The sequence below is a fragment of the Dicentrarchus labrax genome, unplaced genomic scaffold (genome assembly GCF_905237075.1).
Source record: "Dicentrarchus labrax unplaced genomic scaffold, dlabrax2021, whole genome shotgun sequence".
Classification (NCBI taxonomy): Eukaryota; Metazoa; Chordata; class Actinopteri; family Moronidae; genus Dicentrarchus; species Dicentrarchus labrax.
The window spans coordinates 14,275,281-14,296,032 of NW_026136711.1; the positions used below are offsets into that span (position 1 = coordinate 14,275,281).

Consider the following 20,752-nt stretch of genomic DNA (forward strand, 5'->3'; position numbering starts at 1 on the left):
CCCTCTCTCTTTTACTTTCTCCTGTTTTCTCTCCCTCTCTCTCTTTCTATGAGTATCAGAGTATCATGTTGTTGAATGGAAGTGTTTACGAGGAGTGTTGTATTGCCGTTACAAGAGACGGGTTTGGAGTATCAGCAGTATATTTGTACCTGTGCATGCTTGTGTGTATTTCTGTGTGTTATTTTCTAACTTGGAACACGGTGTTAAGTATTCAAGAGTGCATGCTCTCTTTGTGCACTGTGTGGGGGCATATGGTAGTGGTGAGGCCTATACTGTATATCTGACGGCGTGTTTGAGCGGATGCCAGATCTGTTTTTTTATTTATATTTTTTTAACGTGTGTGAGTATTTATATGTGTTAGGAAGAATTTGCTAGTGGGTATTTGCACCCTCTGGTTCGTACACACACTGCACTAGCTCGAGCTCTGCAACTCCACCCTGTGACCCACACATACACGCACGTGCATGCACAGAAGCACATCCTCCCACTCGTGAGGACTTTTGCCAGAATCAATAGAGGCTTTTTAATGCCTCTTGCTGTAGTACGAGTCTGAAACTGGAGCGCGGGATCACAAAAATGGCAGCCAGGTCCTGGTGTTTGGGACGCGCCCCATTTTAGGCCTGTCTCACATCACTATCTCCAACCATCCCACCGCCCCCCCATTTATCTGCTCAATTGTGGTGTACTCCGAATACGGAAACAAAACTTTTTCCACTGGTAAAAACTTGCTTTATAGTGACTGTATTGTTCACATTTGTGTTTTGTGTATATTTCCAGGAAAGGACACTCATTTACAGTAGCTTTATGTCTTTGTGGACACTTTTTAAAGGTTTACCATGACTCTAGTGCTGCAGTGAATAAACCTCACCTGAAAGTCAGTATTGTATTCATGCTGTAGATATAAAGAGACTGTCTAAATCCTATAAAGATTCCTGCCAAAGATTTGATACAAAATACTATGGGACAAATAATATAGGAGTAGGCTCATGGTACCTGAAATAAGCACTGTGCAGCTGTTTTATAATAAAACAAAATAATATAAAATAAACAAACATTTGATAGGGATAAATGTCAGGCCTGATTGGCAGGTACTCACTATCAGGAGCAAAAAAAACATGATTTCCAACAATGTTAACAACAGTCTCTCCAAATAGAGGTGTCGCGTTCCTGGCCCCTTGGGTGCCTGCACCTGTGCTTGGTGGGGGTCTCTGCTATGATCAATCCATGTTTCCATGGAGTTTTCTTATAATATAAATACCTCTTGAATGTTTCAAATGTCCTTAAACAATGCAGTAACACTGGTTTCTGTGCCTGTAGAGTTGATTTAATTATGTTAGCAGAAAGTTGTTCTCCGCATTCTCAGCATAATCCTATGTACCTAAAGTTTGTAGCACTGTGATAGAATGAGGGATGTGAAAACAATTTGTCATCTATCATGAGTAGTTCAATGTCAGTGTCACTTTAACATCAGTATTTTTGCTTGTCACTTGTTTACCCAAAGTCTCTCCTGACACTGCATCGGCTCAGTTGCACACATACATACACACACACACACACACACACACACGCATACACACAAGGCAGCCCTTAGTACTTTGTCTGAGCTACACTAACAGCCTACAGCCATGCTTACAGGGCATTTCCACTAGGAAGCTAAATCCCCTCTTCTCTCGGCTCACCTGGCAGCGAAAGAAAAAAGACGGCAGAAAACTTTTTAAATGTAAGGGTTGGGGAGCAACTTTGACGATAAAAAGCGCATCAGGACGCGAAGTGAAGGGGAAAGAGGCTTTAAGGGGAAAAAAAGGGATTTCATTTGCAGGGTTTTGGTTGTGTTGGGCTGTGAGTGGGGGACTGATAGAGGATGGAAGGAGGCAGAAAAGAAGGTAGATGAAAAAAAAATGAGAAGAAACGGAGGAAAGAGGGTGTAGTCGTGTGCCATAAAACGTCCCACTGCCTTTCCCAGGGCCAAGTCCTCGCTCTGTTTCTAATGAACTCATTTATTCTGTTTTGCTGGCTTTACCTCCACCAGCAACAAAAGACACTCTCCTGGTCTGCTTTTCTGAATGCTCTGCTTCAGGGTTTGTTGAGCATCTAGGTCTGTCCTATGGCATTACCTTTGTTTACTTAACTCTCACCATCGATCAAATGCAAACCTGAGACTGTCCTCCGCTGGCAAAGGCATTACTAATTAGCATTTCCTTATGAAATAATGTTGATTGCAAGTGACTGATTACATTTATTTGCTGTTGATGCACTACTATGTAGGGTTTAAAGCTAAATACAGTTTCTTTCCTCAAGATGTTAAGACAGAATCCTTAAAAAAAGGTTGTTTTTGTGCCCATATCTTCTGGTCCGTGTCAAACAATAGCAACAAAGGCAAAAACATCAATCGGCACCACATTTTATGTGAACACAAAATCGCATTCTGGTTTTGGCCAAATATTTAATCTCTCCTCGTCTCTTTCTCTCTCTCTCTGTCTCTGTCTCTCCCTCCCTCTTTCTTTCTGAATAATATGCCACTGGGAAGTGAAAAAAAAAACTGAGAGCACGGATCCCCACTCCTCCGCTCTTCTCGGCTGCACGTCTGTGATGTCATAATCACTCACATCAAAGGCTGTGCGCTCAACACGGCGACTGTCAGCTTCCCTGGAGGCGTCATTAAAAACGAACAGAGCAAACCGAGCCAGGCCTGACAGAGACGCATCAAAACTTCCGAACACGCACATATGCACACATGCACAAGTGGGCGCGTGTGTGCACACACACGCACGAGTGTGTGTGCATTTGGGTGCGTGCACAATCAAACACATACTAACTGAAATGTATTACAGAAACACACATGCACACACTCGCACACATATATGTAATCATAAAATCATGTATACACTTAAGAAAATGCTCACAATGCATATAATCCCACACACACAAGCACACACACACACACACACACACACACACACACACACACACACACACACACCAACAACTGAATATCTACCCAATGACAATGTCAAAAATCCCTCATTTAGTATTAAGACAGAACACGCGTTGCTTCCAGCTGCATTGTACATGTGAGTGGTAACATCCACGGCACGTGAACATCTGTCGTGAAGATGTGCTGTCGTGATGTACATTCATGATGCACACTCATGTTGTTGGCAGTCGGGGGCATTATGCAGAGCGTGCACATAAATGTACAAATAGCCTACATCCACCCGCTCACCCGCTTTTCATCCCTTTTCGTCTATCTCTCACACACTCGCCCACACATGGATACATGCACACACACACACACACACACACACACACACACACACACACACACACACACACACACACACACACACACACACACACACTCATACACACACACAGAGGCACACACCACTCATTTACACAAACTGGAGGAAGGACTATAAATAGTATGCCTATGATGCGATGCTGTGTGTGGTTTCTCCCTATGGGTTTGTGTGTGTGACTGTCAAAGTGAAGAGAGAGCGAGGCAGTTAAGGGGGGGGGGATATTTAAGGGAAAGAAGGGTTATGCTCATGTCTGGTGTACAGCCAGTGATAAACAGTACATGACAAGCATGGCGAAGACAGTCAGTCCCCTTTGATTTGAAATGAATATAAGGCATTATATGTTAAAAATGAGCATCTGTGTTTGTGTGTGTATCTGAGTGAATCCAAGATGTGTTTATGTAAGATTTTGCTTCTGGGTCGACATGGCGTTCCTTGTATATGACTTACCCCTGGCAGGGTCTTCTGCTCATGCAATGCATTCTGGGCTTTCAGGGCCGACTCTCTGGCACAGTAGGTGAGGAAGGCACAGCCTGAAATACAGAAAGAGAGAGAGAGACAGAGAGAAATAATTATGTTATGTGAACTGGGGATGGAGAAGGAGAGACAGCCATGGGAGGGGGCTGCACCAATCACCAGCGAATAGCCAAAAACAACATGTACACACAGACACACAGAGAGACACACTGAGACACACACATAACACACACACGCAAACACACACACACACACACACACACACACACACACACACACACACACACACACACACAGAGTGAGCCTGCAGCCATAGCTCTGAAACTCTGTCTACATGGCCGCACTGGGAATTTTCTTGTGTTTGTGTGTGTGCCTGCGTGTGTTTGTGCACAGTGAACAGCATTTCAGCAACTGAACAAATGCAACATTCCTTCGTACACAAACGCAATCCATACGGATGCAAAAAAAGAGACATGAAAGTTAGATGAAAAATTGCGGCTTTGGAGATTTGTGCATTCTGTTGCGCGAGATCCATTCTGCCCGCAAAACACATCAAATCTGACTGAGCTTCCTCTCTGGCAGTCTGAAATAGCAGTTATCCATTCGTCCATTGCACTCTTCTGGCTGCTGTGACAGGGATAGACATTTCCCTGACAGCTTCTCTCTCTTTCTCTCACCACCCCTCCCCTCCCCTCCCACCACCCTTCATTTCTCCGTCTCTCTGCTCCATATGTTCCAAGACTACCCACAATCCTCGGTTTTGTTAGCACCTGGGCTGACATGTGGGGGTGGAAGGAAGATGGAGACGCAGGAGGCAAGGAAGAAGAAGAAGCCGTGGGGAACGTGTAAGCCGTTCCCTCGCCACCCCCTGTTGACAGTGAGGCACACGCCACTGTCAGAGAGCTGACAAACTGTCAATCTGCAGATCAAGGCTAATGATTCATGTGTTTGACAGTTTAATAAAACACTTACAAAGAAAATTGCACAATACGCTGCAGTGACACGATTAAATTTGAAGCAAATATTCTTCATACTGTATATGCAGGTGTTTTGCTTATTTGCTCAGGCTCTGGATTTAAAAAAAAGAAATCAATTAAATTCAGGGAAAGAAAAAAAGGGACAATTAGACTCTTGGTTTGCACAATGATAATATTAGCAGACATTTGAAGCATTTGAAAGAGGGTCTTTTAGTGAACAATGAGGCAGACATAAACATTACAGCAGCAAGAAAAAAACGCACTAGCATTTTCACACTCATTTTTTTCATTTTTCAGAAGTCTCCTCGCAGACATTGACAAACTGTTCCCTGCTGCCATGCAACTAACATGAGCACAAAGAGACAAAAGAACCACAGTTTGTTCTGGGAACATCAAGGGCTAAGCAGACAATTATCATAGACCACTCCCCCAAAAAATACACACAAACACAAACACAAACGCTTCTAGCTCTTCTCAGTTGTGCTTTGCTTTGTTCTTTTTGCATACTGGGGGCTATTTATTGTTAAGGGCAGCACCATGTACTGTATGTAGAAGCAGCATGCCTTCCATCCTCTTGGCTCCGTATCTTTAACCCCGGGTCGTCCTGATGGCGGGACACTGGGGAGTTCTGCCTGTTGGTGTTTTTAATTAACGGGCCTTTCTCTCATTAGGCGAAGTGGGAGCTGGCCGCTGACAGCTTGGCTACCTCCTCCTCCTCTCTGGGCCTGTCGTGTTAACGCTACATGGAGGCACCGTCCCACAGGAAACAAGCGAGCCTCTGATTCACATGCCTGACACTCACTCGCGTGCAGGCAACCACAGCATCCAGTGTATTCAGTAATGGAAGAAGTATTCAGATCCACCCATACCATTACACAATGTAAATAATACTCAAAAATAATCAGTCACCATTATGTTATTATATATTGTATATATATAGTGTATGAGCAGCAGTTTATAGTTCTGGGTAGTTGATATGGTGAATATTTGAACTACTTTATTTACTGTTGGGTATCCAGAGGTTCTCAACCTTTTTTGTCTGATGTGCTCTGACTATCAGATAAATTCATGGATGAACTCAGGAGGTAGATCGAGTCGTCCACCAATCAGATGGTTGGTTTGATCCCCGGTTCCTCCTGCTGCATGTCGAAGTGAGTGAGAAACTGAACCCAAAATTGCTCCTGATGCTGTGCATCAGTGTATGAATGTGGATAAATGCTTGTTTCTGTTTGCGATGATCATTCACTGTGTAAATGGGTGAATGTGGCATGTAGAGATGTAAAAAATATGTGATTGGAAAGAAAGGCGGCGTACAAGTACAGTCCATTTAACTTTAACTCAAGTATCCCTTCATCCAGCCCCGTCGCCTAGAAGTTACATTTATATACTACGGATTTGCATTACAAATACAGTCATTACCAATTACTACTACTAATAATTATTACTATTAATTCAACAAGGAAACCTTTGCTTGAACGTATCAGTACAAGAACAAAACAAGATAAACAAGATTTACTGACAATAAATGTAATTATTTTTTCTACAATATTCATTCTTGCATTAAAACACCTGCCTGTAGCAACTAAGACTTTACATTTTAAGGGGTTATGTTTAGGCACTCACCGCACTTGGTTAGGGTTTGGGTTGTGGTCTTGGTTTAACACAGACGTTGTACACACCATCCACCCTGACCACCTTACTTTGACAAAAACGTGTCTCTTTCAACAAGTGAAAAAGCATTGCAAGGAAACATACTATAATCTAGGCAGCAATCACATTTTCTTGTAAAATATTGTAATGTAATGTAATTGGGAAAATAAATGAGTTGTATATAAACGCAATCTCTGGGAGACAATTTCTGTGATTGCTTTGACAACACACCTCATGTTCTAAATGTGTTTGTGTGACATTATATTAAACCGGATCTTATTAAACTCTGCTAATTATGTAAAACTGGATATAATGTTTTTATACAGCACAGTGATCCTGGAATTGCTGGAAAACCTGACCATATACTTGCATCTGTCATTCAAGTCCGGCTGGGGACCTTTGTTGTCATGCCGAACTCTTTATTCCCATTATTTCCTTCCACCTCTATACTGAATACAGTAAATCTAGTTAATGCAAATGCCTAATAATACAAAAAAACTGCTACTACTTACTCAAGTTGAGGACATGTCCTGTGCACACAGCTTATTGTAGAACTGGTTATTATGACTATTTTGGGATGACTATTTTGACTATAAGTTCAAGCATTATACCAATTTGTAATCCTGCATGTGTTTCATTTCCTTCTAACCACAAATATGGATAGTTATACTGTATTTGTACAAAATAATAATTTTTTTTAAATTCACAATCTTTCCATGTACCCCATGGTAGCTCCAAATCCCCCTGGTTGGCAGTCACTGTTTTAATCTATAGCAATGTGTTATGCTTTCTATGTAAACTTTTAATCTTCAAAGTAACTAGTAACTATATCTGGCAAATATATGTAGTGGAGTAAAAGGAAAATATTTTTCTTCGAATTACAGTGAAGTACAAGTATAGAGTATCTGAAAGTACCTCAAAATTGTGCTTTAAAAAGTTTTTAAAAAAGAGACTAAGAAGAAAATTGCAAAATTGTTCAAATTCAGTACTTCTATTTAGTTACGTTTCACCACTGAGTGTATTTGCACACGTATGGAGGGGACAAGCACGCATGCATAGATGCTAACTCGGTCACACACACTCACATGCACACACACACTAAAAGTGACAGTCAACAAACGTTCAATTTATCATCATTGTCACAAGTCAGATGCTGGCAGCGGCTCTGGTATCTGACTAAGACCCATATTGGCCCAGGAGAGAGAGATAAGCTGTTTGTTTCTGCTGTCAATGCTGCCAATTTGGTTTCCCATCACTTCAAATTCAAATCAACAGCAGTGCAGAGGGGATCTGAGAGAATGTGTGTGTGTGTGTGAGACGAGAAGAGACGTGGGGGGGGGGGAGAAAGAAGGGCAAGGGAGCAAAAAGAAAGAGGGGGAGGAGAACGGCAGAGAGGAAAAGCAGAACAGCCAGGGATGCTCGGTAAAAGAGGGAGAGGGAGAGAGTAGATAAGATCACCTAGCTTCTGTGAACACCATCCCCCTGTGTCCTACACTCGCTTCTTATCTCAACCGCTGCAGACACCCTAAAGGGACACACACCCACCGAGAGAGAGAGAGAAACAGGAAAAGAGTGAGAGACAGACAGAGAGGGAGGAATATGGGGAAGAAAAAGAGAGAAGATGAAAGAAAGCAGCAAGGGAATGGTGGAGACTATGAATCCTTACTGGGGGAAGAAGAAAAGACAAAAGCTTCAGTGGTGAAATCCACCAACTGTCACCAGGCCTCATTTAAATGACAGCTATGTTGGACCACATAGAGCTTTGACTTTGTTAACTATGGGAAACATTTACTTGATGAGCTGTCTTTGCTAGATGCTGCTTCCCAACAAACTGACTGTACATACATACATAGATAGATACAATATATATAAAATAAGACGGAACATTTTTTTGTTTAAAGTCATCTTATTAAGATCTATATATTTGAAAACCTGAGTAATCAAACAATGTTTATTTGAACATTGTACCATGTGTAACGTTTAGGAGGATCTATTGGCAGATATGGAAAATAATAGGCATAACTATGTTTTCATTAATGTTTAATCACCTGAAAACAAGAATAGTGTTTTTTAACCTTACAATAAGCCTTAATGTCTAAAGATGCCACAGGTCACCTTCCATGGAGTCCGCCATGTTGAACCGCCATGTTTCTACAGTAGCCCAGAACAGACAAACCAAACACTGGCACTAGTTTTTCAAATTTTTTTTGGAAGGAGGAAGGGTGAGACGAGGAAGTTACAATCTGCAACAACACTGCTAGATGCCACTAAATCCAAGACACTGGACCTCTAAAGTGACTCTGTCAGAGCTGAGGCAGGTTTCATGAGTTTTGAAGTGTTGTCACAGAAAATAAATTGTAATATTTTGCCACTTTTTCGAAATTTCAAGGAAGTAGTATTTCAGATATTTTAGTTTTGGTTGGGTGGAATAGCATTTCGACCTTTGGACCAGAGCCAGGATTTTAAAGCTAGTTCTATTTTTATTTTATTTTTAAACTTACCATAACTGATTTTTTTCAACAAAACAAGCTGTAAACACAACACTGACATACTATTACTTTAAAGTTGGTATTGCTAACATTTTAGCAAGCAGCCGCCAATTCACACTTCCAACAGATAAAGAGCAACTTCAGCATTCAAGTGCAGTCATGTTCCTCACCACCTGATCAATGTAACTCCCATATTTAATCTCCTTTAAGTTCTGTTTTTGGTCTCCACCAACTCCTGAGGGAAATATTTGGCTCTTGAGCAACTAAATGTTCTAGCTAGTCGTTAACTTTGTCTTTAGCCGTTTGGTGCTGGGAAGGTAGTGTACAGTGGGTTTTTAGAGCATTTTTTTGTGTGCCAAGAACAGCTGCCTGCTGCTGCTGAAGCAACACTGAGGAGAGCAGGGAGAGTGAACCAAAAAATTGTTGTAACACTGAAATAATGAGTGCAAAGATACTAAAATGCTATGTAGTGTTGAGAGTCACCGCTTCCACATACATGTAGTTATGTGATCCATTGTTAATATAAATATATTACATATATATTGATTACACCTGTCAATGTTGTGTTTATAACTACATGTAGCTAAGCATTCAGTCAAATCCAAAATCATAGACATATCAATTATAGCATAGACAGCCATACATATGAGTCCCACTGTGGGTATTTTACATGAAATTACAGTGTAAACTCGTGAGGTCAATAAAATCCCCAAATTCCCCCAAACAATCCAGAGACCATGCATGACCTCTGACCTTAGTGGTAGTGTTGGCCCTTACTGGGACACTCCAATCTGGAAATTCTCCTTGGAAACTAATTATGATTGTACTAAAAGTAATTCTACTAATGCATTCCCGAATTAGTGCTATGCAGCGTTACTGGACACATGAATTACTTTTTACCAGCATGCATTGCCTGACGCCACCCAAGACTAGACAGCTTGGGGACAATGTTATTGCACAGAATTCTCTAATTATCTTGTGCCTATTAATTCAGGGATTGTAAAAGGCTGACATAAAAAGTTCCCTCCCCTCACTCTATCCTTTTATTCCCAGCCACAGACGGGGAGAAACTCCCAGTGATCATTTAAATATTTCAGAACATCTTGGTAAGAGCCTAAAAAGAGTCAATAGCATTAAAAAGCTTTATCCACGGCACAGCTGAAACTCCACGCTGCATAGCCCTGGAACTCTGCCTCCAAAAACTTTGGCATGAAACTTTGTTTGAGGCTGTCCAATTTCAGTCAGTCAATAGAAATCTCCACGTCTCTCCCTACCTCAGTTCTGTTAGCACTTATCTCCCCCTGAAAGGGTTGACCAAGGACAGCCTTTGCTCAATAAACACAAGAATGTTTTTTTCTCCTTTTTAAAAGATTGACCTTAAGACAAGAACACTCTGACTGGATTTTTGTGAGTGCTAAGGCTTAGATAACACTCTTCAATTCACTCTTGAAATGGTCAAAGTAAAGACGAAATTCTTGACTTATTGTGTTCAGAGAAATAGCATTTAAAGCCTTGGTCTTTTAGTCATATGGTGACAATGAGTACCACTGAGTGCAGAAGAGGAATACTAATAAGTATCGTATTAAGAGAGTTTCTGATTCAAGAATGATACAGTTGCCCTTGTACTACTGTAACTGCGACACTCAATATGAGCCATGTGATTGTTGCTATTCAGTCTGTATCTGGTTCAAAACACCATCAAATTAAATGAGAGTTCTATTTCTGAAAATAAAATATAAAAAGCTGCCGCAACCATGATCTCTGTGTTTGTAAAGCTCCTATGGATTCTTTTCCACATGTTGAATACAACCAATCAACTTATTGTCTCTGTAGAAAAGAGCCATATAGTGCTAAACTATGTTTTGGATTAATTAAAACTGCGGTCTAAATTAAATATCTCCCACTGAATCTGGTATCAAAGTGAAAAGCCTAGAGAAGCCCCCACACTTTCGGTTCTGCGAGGAATAGTAATTCAATAAAGCGAGCAGCAGTCGCTCATATCCCCTTCACCTTTGCTGACCTTTCAGATCATTACTCACAATGGAAAAAAGAGACAGAAGATAGAGGCTATTTTAGGGGACACGGTCAAGGTCTCCAGGAACACTCCAACTTTCTCCCCGTATCATCTTAAAATCTTTAATTGGCAGCTGTAAACCCTGATTAAATAAAAAAGCTCTTTGAAGCCCACAATATGAGCTCAGAGAACGGTACAGTACTCGGTGTGAACGGGGGGTAAAAAACTTCAATTACTGTTCAGAGACCACATCAAGCATTTTTTTTCATTGTGTAAAAAAGGCCTTAAAAATTCAGGAGCTGTTTCGGGGACTAATGAATGCTGGTCTTAAGTATGATATTATTTCAACGGAGTGAGGCAGAACTATGGGGCAGTATTATGAAAGAGGAGGTGAATTCATTTATAATGAAGTGTAATAGCAGTCCCAGCTCTCCTATAGGCGGCTATATGCAGATCCCTTAGTCCTTTCTTCAGGGGAACATGAATAATCTGTAATATAAACACACGCATGTCACTGAGAGAACTGGAGAGCAAGAAAATACACAGCAAAAGTTAATAACCAGGTGATGAAACTCAAAAGGACAGCACTACTGTACATCTGCTGCATTTATCCCATTCTGAAAAGTGGAGGACATAGTAATTTAATACAATAGTGGCTCTAGCTGTATCTAAAGTACTCTCTGAGATGAGGAATATCATCAAATAAAAGTTATTATACTGTATCCTGGGTAAATTCTGAGTTCTGACTGACCAGGAGGGAAACTTTCCTACAAAATTGTTAAATCATCATGCCAAATGAATGTGCTCTGAGGGGTTTGAATGTTACTTTTCAGCAACACACTGAAAAATAACCTGAACAAATTGCTTAGAAGTTACCCCAAAAGATGTGGGCGACTATTGTAGGAATAAAAATCACCTGATTTATGACTATAAAAGCTCTGCAAATCATTGATAACAACATGCATATAAAACAGAAAACTCTCAGTGATGACACGCCACACTCCTGTATTTGCACATAGTGGTACTTTTAGGAGGGTATAAATAAAATAAATTAAAAAATAAAATATAACAACACAAAAACTGACCTAAGTAAAAACCGAGAAAGATGCGTGTGACAACCTCCATATTAAAATGCAGCACTAACAACTATTAACAAACGCATGCAAACCAATAAACATTTTACACACATTGATGCTCTTTCACAGAACAACCATAGATATTTTTTTAATGACTAAAAATGTGCGCAAAAGAATGACTTCAAATTGTGTTTGTATGTTCTGTGTGTGTGCGCGTGTGTGTGTGTTTTAGTCCCTGAAGATAACAGGTCCCATCTCTTGCCCTGCTTCCCAGAGTGGCCGTCTCTAAGCTGTGCTAATCGATTGGCAAAGGAGGAAAAAGGGCCAGCTTTAATGTGTTGCATGTGAAGGATTTACTGGAGAGCAGAGCCACTGAATCAATGGCGTAGAAAATGCATCATTAGGACAGTGTTGTTCCCCCACACCACCCACCAACCCTCTCCACCCCTTCACCCAACCCACTTGGTCCCTTGAGGGTCGGGATGGAAAACACACATTAACACACACACATTTAGACCCACACACTTGTATGCACACATAAACTGTGTTAAGACACTTGGGCTCTCATGCCACAAAGTGAAATACCTTCTTAAACAGCACCCACATCACATGTAACATAAATGCTCGAGCATACACACTCATATACCTTGTTAAAAGCTCCCCTGATGGCAAAACACACACACACACACACACACACACACACACACACACACACACACACACACACACACACACACACACACACACACACACTGAATGGCTAGAGCTGTCCTCAATATCCAGGCAGACGAATCACCTCACTCTCGTCCTACCTCAGCCATTTTGTCTGGAAATGTTTGGGACACCCAAATTTAGCTTTTCACAGTATGAATTATTAAACGTGGAATGACTCCTAAGATGAACCAAAAGTCTGCACCGTGACGTACCAGGTCTGACACTTGGGAAATGTATTGATGCTGACCAATATAACAATGTACGACTGATAACAGCTGGACTTTTTTTGTGTGTGTGTGTGTGACAACATTTTCAGTGTTTCATTTGGGAACATTATACTTGGCAGAGTGGAAAAACCTCTGAAACAGTGTTTAGACCATCATGGGACACTAAAACTCTCATCTGAAAACCAGACAACACAGCACTTTAAGGCTGAATGTCTTGTTTCATCTCTTCAGTGATCTGGGTTGCTCTCATGTACATCAGGCTTTAAAAAACATCCCAGTCTAAGTTACATCTGCACCTCATGATAAATTATAATGTTCATTAACACACATAGTGTACAGGTATAGAGGCTGAGGTTCACCTCTTGTCACAAACCTGCAACAAATATTTGTGCTTTTTGAAAGCCTAACAATGATTTCCCTAAATTGGAAGTGTTCAGCTATAACTATAACTTACTGTATTTGCTGTAACCACTACCCTTTTCTAATCTTAACAATGATGTAGTTGCCATATAAAGATTTTGAGTGAAAATTAACAAAAATGCGTATGGACATAAAACACTTCAGAAACAAACAGAAATGCTGTATTTCTGTCATGTTTTTCTACACTGTTTTCTGTCTTAGAGGTTTTATGACATCTCATTGTGACCTCTTCCTTTGCAATGATTTAATGACACTAGCCTGGAAAATTGGCACCAGCAGCTCAATGAACCAACTCTCACTCTCTTTTAACAGTAGTGGGTGGAAACACATATGAATTAGCAATTTCTTTTGCCAATTTTTGGGAAATTTGATAAAAAATTTGAATCACATTAAGATGGAAACCTCGCCACTGAATGTTACGTGTGGTGTTGCAGAATTGTTACTTTCTCAACACTTACTACTTACTTACTACTACTTCCATTTCCTGTTTTTCTGTTGCTTAGCAAACGGGAAGTGGCCCCGACATCAGATTGTGGCCATCATTACAGGCTGCTCTAGATAGCTAGCTAGCTAGATAGATAGCTAGCTAGATAGCTAGCTAGCTAGATAGATAGATAGATAGACCATTGTGTCAACAGTCAGACAAGGCCTGGCAAAGCCGATTAATCAAAAATTGTCTACAGATGAATCATGTTTCACTAAGAAGACAAAGTGCTTTAATTCTGTCATGGGAGTGGTCCCATGTCTTGTCCCCCTGGTAAAACACTTACAGGATAAACACTCCCATTAATATTCCTCTGTGCACCTCTCCTCTCCACTCCACTCGCCTCTCTTCTCCTTTCCTCTCCCTGTCCTATTATCCTGCCTCGGCGGACATCCTGTCCTGTCCCGTCCGCCTTGCCAACCTGCAAGATGGAGATGAGAGGACGATCCAAACGCAGAAGGGGGAACATGAATCATTACACTTCCTGTTGTTGCACACCGTCCGGGGAAGGAAGAGAGAGGACGCCCCCGGGGCTCCGATTGATTCCGGAGACTTAATTGGGTTTATTAGCCAAGATGTTGGGCCCCGCGAGGAGGCTCCCAGAGGCCGCCGAGCCCCCCCCCCCACCCCCATTCCCACTCTTCTGAAGGAGAAAGCCTGCGTAATTGTTTTCCCTCCATCTTCTGTGTCATTGTCAGATGGGTCCTGCGGGATTATTAGCAACCCCAGGTCCCTCAATAATTCATCCAGAGCTATTTATACACAGATGGAGAGTCCTCTAAAGTCTCCCCCAGTGAGCTTATCTGACGCTTAGACAGACAGACAGAGAGAGAGAGAGCGGTGGAGGGAAACAGTGCTACAAAGGGAAAAGCAACAGAGAGACAGAATGAGAGGAAATGGGAGAGACGTACAAAGAGAGTAAGAACGATGGAGAGAGGCGATCACAAAAAGAAATGCAAAGCCGAGCAAAGCAAGTCTGACAGTGTATAAGACAGTGAGAGCGAGAGACAGCAGCATTTTAGGTAGACACAATGACAACGTTTCTGGGGTGCATTGAGTTTCAAGGTGAAACTCTCTCGTCTGCTTTGCCAAAGTGAACAAAAGCACCATCCCGGGAATAGCACACCCTCACACAACACACATTAATGGCTTTTAATCTTCCCCCCTTTTTCCTCCATTTAACACAATTAAGATGTTTGCAAAGCTAACATGGACCACTAGTCGCTATAGGAAGGACAGATGAAAGACATTCAGGGATTTCCATATGCAAAGTAAACACAGTTATCCGTCCTTTCTAACGTGTCAATGCGTAAGACCAACAAAACAGCAGCCAGCCATTTCTTAAATCACCTAATAATTCAAACATAATATTAACACATTAGCATATTAACATTAGCGCATTAAGTAGCTTCTAATCCCAAACAAATAGTGGTTGGGCTGCAGAATGCTGCACGACTGCATGCTTTTAATGGCTGGGCAGATACCTGTGTCTTTCCAACTGCAAGTTGAGGGGGACATTTTGTTGTTGTCAGACTAATGAAGCCTTTGGCGCACAAAGTTGATTTTTAGAGTCCCTTTGTTGGCGCTCCAGCCACAGATAATTATATATATTCATCCCCTTTGGCAGTCACTTTTATCCAGCTCATTTAGAAAGCTTGGCTTCCTCTTGGACAAATTGGGACATTGAAAAGCAGATTGGAGTGATAGTTTTTACATTTTGCATTGATGGCACATTAATCAGGGCAACTATAGCTATGGGAAAAGACTTGCTTAAATAGCCTAAGAAAAGTATCACGAAAGCTATGTCATTATCTAAAATACATCCTTTCTGCGTGTATAAATGGGAAATGTTGCAAATCCATAATGAACCAAGACATTAGAGCTTTAGGTTTGGAAACTAACTGCAGATTAATTTACGGAATATGTCATAAATCACAAGCAAATTATTTTTATTTACAGGCTTGAGTTAGGGACTGTTTTACAGTTCATAGTCTGTAACAGGTCAGTTTACTGACGTGTATTAGGGACAGTCACCTGAGATTTCACTTTTGCTAGTTTAATAATTTAATAAAAATTTGTTGCAGACTAAAACATTTTCATGTTTTACTTTGAAATCACTTTTCATGAAAATATCTTTTAAATATGACATTTGAAACAAATTATCCATTTTTGTTTATGAAGTGGAGTTTTGTTAGCTTTGGGTACAGCTGATGCCATATAATTGCTACTGCCCACTCATGTTATTGATTAACAATCCATAGAGGAACGCATTGTTTTTTCTCTCTCTCTCTCTCTTACACACACACACACACACACACACACACACACACACTGGTGTTGCTCTGGGGAAAGCAAAGCTTATCAACTAGCCAGTGCTCACACACTCATGCACACACACACACACACACGTGCCCAGACTTCTCTGTCTCTATCTATAAAGCCCATGAAATCATTCCACACCAAGTGAAGCGGGGTATGTATAGGTTTGGCCAGGATTCCCATCTCCTGTTCTGTGATTAAAGGACCAAACTAATAGGCTCTGTCTCATTGGGAACCTGTGTGGGGCTGGGAGAGACCTCAGAAGCCATTAAATTGCAAATCTGTAATAATTTGCTGAAGGCTTTCTGTCCAGATCATTCCCTGGGCTGATTTGTGCATTGAGGTAACGCTCTGAATGGCCAAGCACAAACCCAGCTGAGCCCACTGGCTAGCCAGCCAAGTTAGTCTACTAGAGGGCACACTCCAGATACACACAGGGCCATGTTTACCTTACAAGAAACCACAGTGCAAACTTGTGCTGCACTTTCCATTCAATTTGCACATGTAATCTGCACAAAATTAGTTCCTGACTCATGAGGACAGCAGTTTATCATTCAATAAGCAACTAGGCCAGCTCTGAGTGAAGGAGAAGGAGGCACAAAAAGGTGCAGACAGTGGCCTGAGGTGGCTTTGAGCAGCAGACTCAAAGAAATAAGAAATCAAAATTAAAATTAAAATGGTCTTCAATATAATGGACATTCCACAGCAGTCAATTTGTCTGCAATTACTTATTAATAACAACATTTAGTTATGTACTTGTTAGTCAAAATTGAATGTAAAATAGTTTCTACTATTCAGCAAATGAAACATTAGGCGCAATGAAATGAGTAAAAGAAAAGATTGCTTTTAATAAAACCAGAAAAGGTACTGCGCTATCAATGTCACCATTGAGCATTAGCAGCTCAGCGGACACCATGTTCAAGTTAAGTTTAACTTTTGAACTAATTCCGTGAACATTTTATTGATTTCTGTAGGTTTTTTTTCTCCTCACTACCTCAGTCATGTGTTAAGAAACCCATGAAGGGTTTTACATGTTTTTGGATCAAAAGTGAACCTCACAAACCACATGATCCTGTCAATCAGTCACACATGTTTGTGGGGTTCTCCCTTAATGACCCTAAAAAAAATGTTTTTCATTCAGCTTTGTATGTGGTCCTACATAAACACTCAGTTTTGGTTATTTCACATAGGAGATTTCTGCATTTTTGTTTTTGTCTGTGCTTTTCTCATTGGTTTTAAGTGGGTGGAGCTTTATGGAAAAAGGTGATGTCACATATGTGTGGTGTTGTTTGCGTATGTTACCAGACCAGACTCTTAAACTCTAAATAAATAATAACCAAGAGTGATTTTTCCCCCAAACTTTTGAAACTTTGCTGCTTATTTAGTCATAAATATTTAATGTTATAGAGAAATACTTAAGGGGGGGCTTTAAATAAATTTGCATAGAGGAGTGGGGACTTTACTTATTACATGCATGTCTTGCATCATATGACAGAAAAACTGTGCTCCCAGGCTGGTTTATCTGTGTTGTGGAAGAGAAAATGTTTAGTAAATTTGGCCATCAGTGACAGTGATGGAAATACACACATATGAAGTAGCAAACACCTTCAGTCCTGTCAAACCCGTGTCAAATCAATCAGTGATTGTCTGCAAGGCAATTTTAATAATTTCATACAATGCCAGAAAACCTTGTAGCCTTCAACTAGTTTGTCAGAAAAGTTGACCAAATATATTTCTGTGCTTATTTTTCCTTTTTCTAACCAATTCAACAATAATGCTTGAACTAAAAAAAATCTGCTCTATAAAAAAAAAATAAGATTACGTCAGATTAGTTCAGACCAAAATCTGGAGCTCCAGTCTCACTCGGAATTGAAAAGACTTTCAACATCTCAGCTGTTGTGTGTTGTTGGCACATGCACACACAAACTTAAATACTAGACTATTGCATGGCCACATTAACATATTAAAATACACGCAGAAAGTGCAGGCTAGAATATGCCGGAAAAAAGTAAAACCTATATCATTAACATGTTGTCAGAGATCCTCCTAATATGAGGAGCACTTGCTTATTTACCCCCAGGGTGGCTGGGAGCTGCAGGGGTCTAATTCTGCTCCCATCCCAGGAAGGTCATTCTCCCTTCTCGAGCCATGATGACCACAGAGTAGTGCTTAAATCTGGCAAAACGCAGCCTATAAATTACAGCAGAGGACAGAGGGGTCAAAGCCTGGCATGGAACTGGGCCAGAAGCTATCAATCTGCCGGGGCCAGCGAGGGCGACATCTGTCTCTGGGACTCCCTCACTCTTTCTACTTCTCTCTCTGTCTGTCGTTTTCCTTTCCTGCTTTTCAGTCTTTTCTTGTCAGCCCCTTCCCGCTTCCTTTCGTTCCTTTTGCTTGCTCTGTGCCTGTCATTGAACAATCTCTCTGTGCCTCCATTTTTAGTCAGCACCTCTCTTTACAATCTCTGCTCTCTTTCTTGTATATCGCTCTGCCTCTTGATATTCTTTGTCTGTCTTTGTGTGCAACCCCCCACCCGAACTCTCTTCCATGGATCTCCCTCGCCTCTTTTCACGCATTCTCTTACATCATCCCTGTTTCAACATCTCTCTAATGCTCCTTCTTTCTCTCTCTCACTCCCTCTCTCTCCCTCTCTCTGTCTTGAGCTCCTTGTCGTTTTACGCACTCTTGCACCATCTCCCTCTGCAGCGATATGTTTTGGTCTATCTGCTCTTCAACCAGCAAGATAGGATAAAGCCTTAATGTACTTTCCCTCAATGTGATGCCAATATGATTTGAATGGTAATATCTGATAGCAAAAGGCACTGATCTGCACAGTTTTTGGGGAATGAAAATGGAATGATATGGACCCACTGGGTACCCAGAGACAAATACACATTCAAAGCTGATCACTTGCCTTATGTCATTCAGAACTGTGCCAACTTTATATTTCTTAAATATGAAATGGAACAGTTATAAAGCTTCTCTGGACTGAGTTGCTAACTTCAGATAGTCCTCTTGGATCTGTTAAAGAGAAGTAGTAGCTTAAATGTAGGATTCTGACTCTGGGAGTCAAAACTTGTCAAGCCTAATCGACAACAAACATTTCTTTTTGGTTGATGCTTGGGCTAGTTTCATCAGAACATCTTACATTACATTTGGTACCAGGACCCACAAAAATTCCTAATGACTTATTAATCCTCCTCTATTTTCTGAATCAAACTTGGCCTTGAATAATTGAGAGAGATCTTTGAAAAGCCCTAACCTCCATTCCCACCTTCCTTTTACAAGTCAACGTGGTGCATTTTTAATTGGGGGACATGAAATAGGCATGAAGGGAGATGGGAAGAAAGTGAATTGAATCAGGGACACTCAAACCTGGCAGTCATCGCACGGCATGGGAGATTGTATGCATGCATACAGAGATGGCTAAATATGTGTCTGGCCTGACAAGTCGCACATGCTCAACCGTCTTTCATGCGCTCTCTGTCTGGGACAAATAGTACACGGCTCATGTAATCCCTGCTTTAGAGTATCCCAGCAGGCAGACCCAGATACGCCACTTCGAGTTATGTTTAACAATTTGGTTGAGAATAAACATCAATTCAACTTTCTATGAACCATAAATCTCCAAAGCCGAATGATTTGTTTAGTATATATGAGCCAATTGTGTCTGGGCTAAAAAGGTAATTGGAAGTACATGTGTCTGTATGCAAGGTAATAACAAGGATTTACTTTTTCTGTGATATTAAAACAGAACCTGACCTTGAGAACAATTTAAGAACAGAAGAAAATATACTAGATGGAGTTTGAAACAAATTAAATACAGTTGGAGCTGAATATGTAACAAGAATTAATGCTTGCTGGATATGCATTAATGGGCCACTGCCACAGTTAGCTGTGACAAACTTTGATTCTATTTTTCATATTGCTGCTGTGTCATGCTGCTATTTCCTTGTGGAAAGCCTCTGCAGTAGAGGGCTGCAGCTGGACCCATTTTTACGAGCATGGGGGTTCGAGTCAGGTAAAGGGTCAGTAAAATATAAATATTACAATTAAACACTAAAGGTTACTGTGAAGTAATGCTTTAACTAGAGCTGATATTTTGATATTTGGCACATGCAATACTGTACTCTGCAGTATAATCACACACACAAACACACACACACACACACACACACACACACACACACACACACACACACACACACACACACACACAATGAACAAACAACAAATATACAGAAAATATAGACACATCCATATAAACACACACACATAGAGATATTGGCCACGGATATTATAACATTACCTATCATAATGCCTCCTGACTGTGCCAAGCTCGATAAAAGGAGCCAGCAGCTCTAATCCAAAAGACAAAAAACACCAGATTCATAACCTTTTGACTGGTGAACAAAGGAAATAGTGTTTAAGCCTTTTACACTGAATAACTACACACACAGGAAGGTGCCCGTGTAATTGCATGGCACAGATAAGAGATCCAGAAATGGAACAAAATTGTCTATGTAAGTATATGGAGTTAAATAAAAAAAGAGACAGAAATGACATGTAATTCACTATGGGGACTAAAACACGTCGTGTTCTAGAA

The 20,752-nt window shown here is 40.8% G+C and overlaps 1 protein-coding gene across 9 annotated transcripts in view; it reads right to left on the reverse strand.

Annotated features, from left to right (window-relative positions):
• Window positions 1–20,752, reverse strand: part of celf4 (CUGBP, Elav-like family member 4) — an 83,988-nt gene that overhangs the window by 56,384 nt on the left and 6,852 nt on the right. For all 9 annotated transcript variants that reach the window (XM_051416055.1, XM_051416053.1, XM_051416054.1 and 6 more), the window contains exon 2: window positions 3,750–3,832. In XM_051416055.1, coding sequence (XP_051272015.1) covers window positions 3,750–3,832 — 83 coding nt within the window. The remainder of the gene's footprint in view (window positions 1–3,749; window positions 3,833–20,752) is intronic.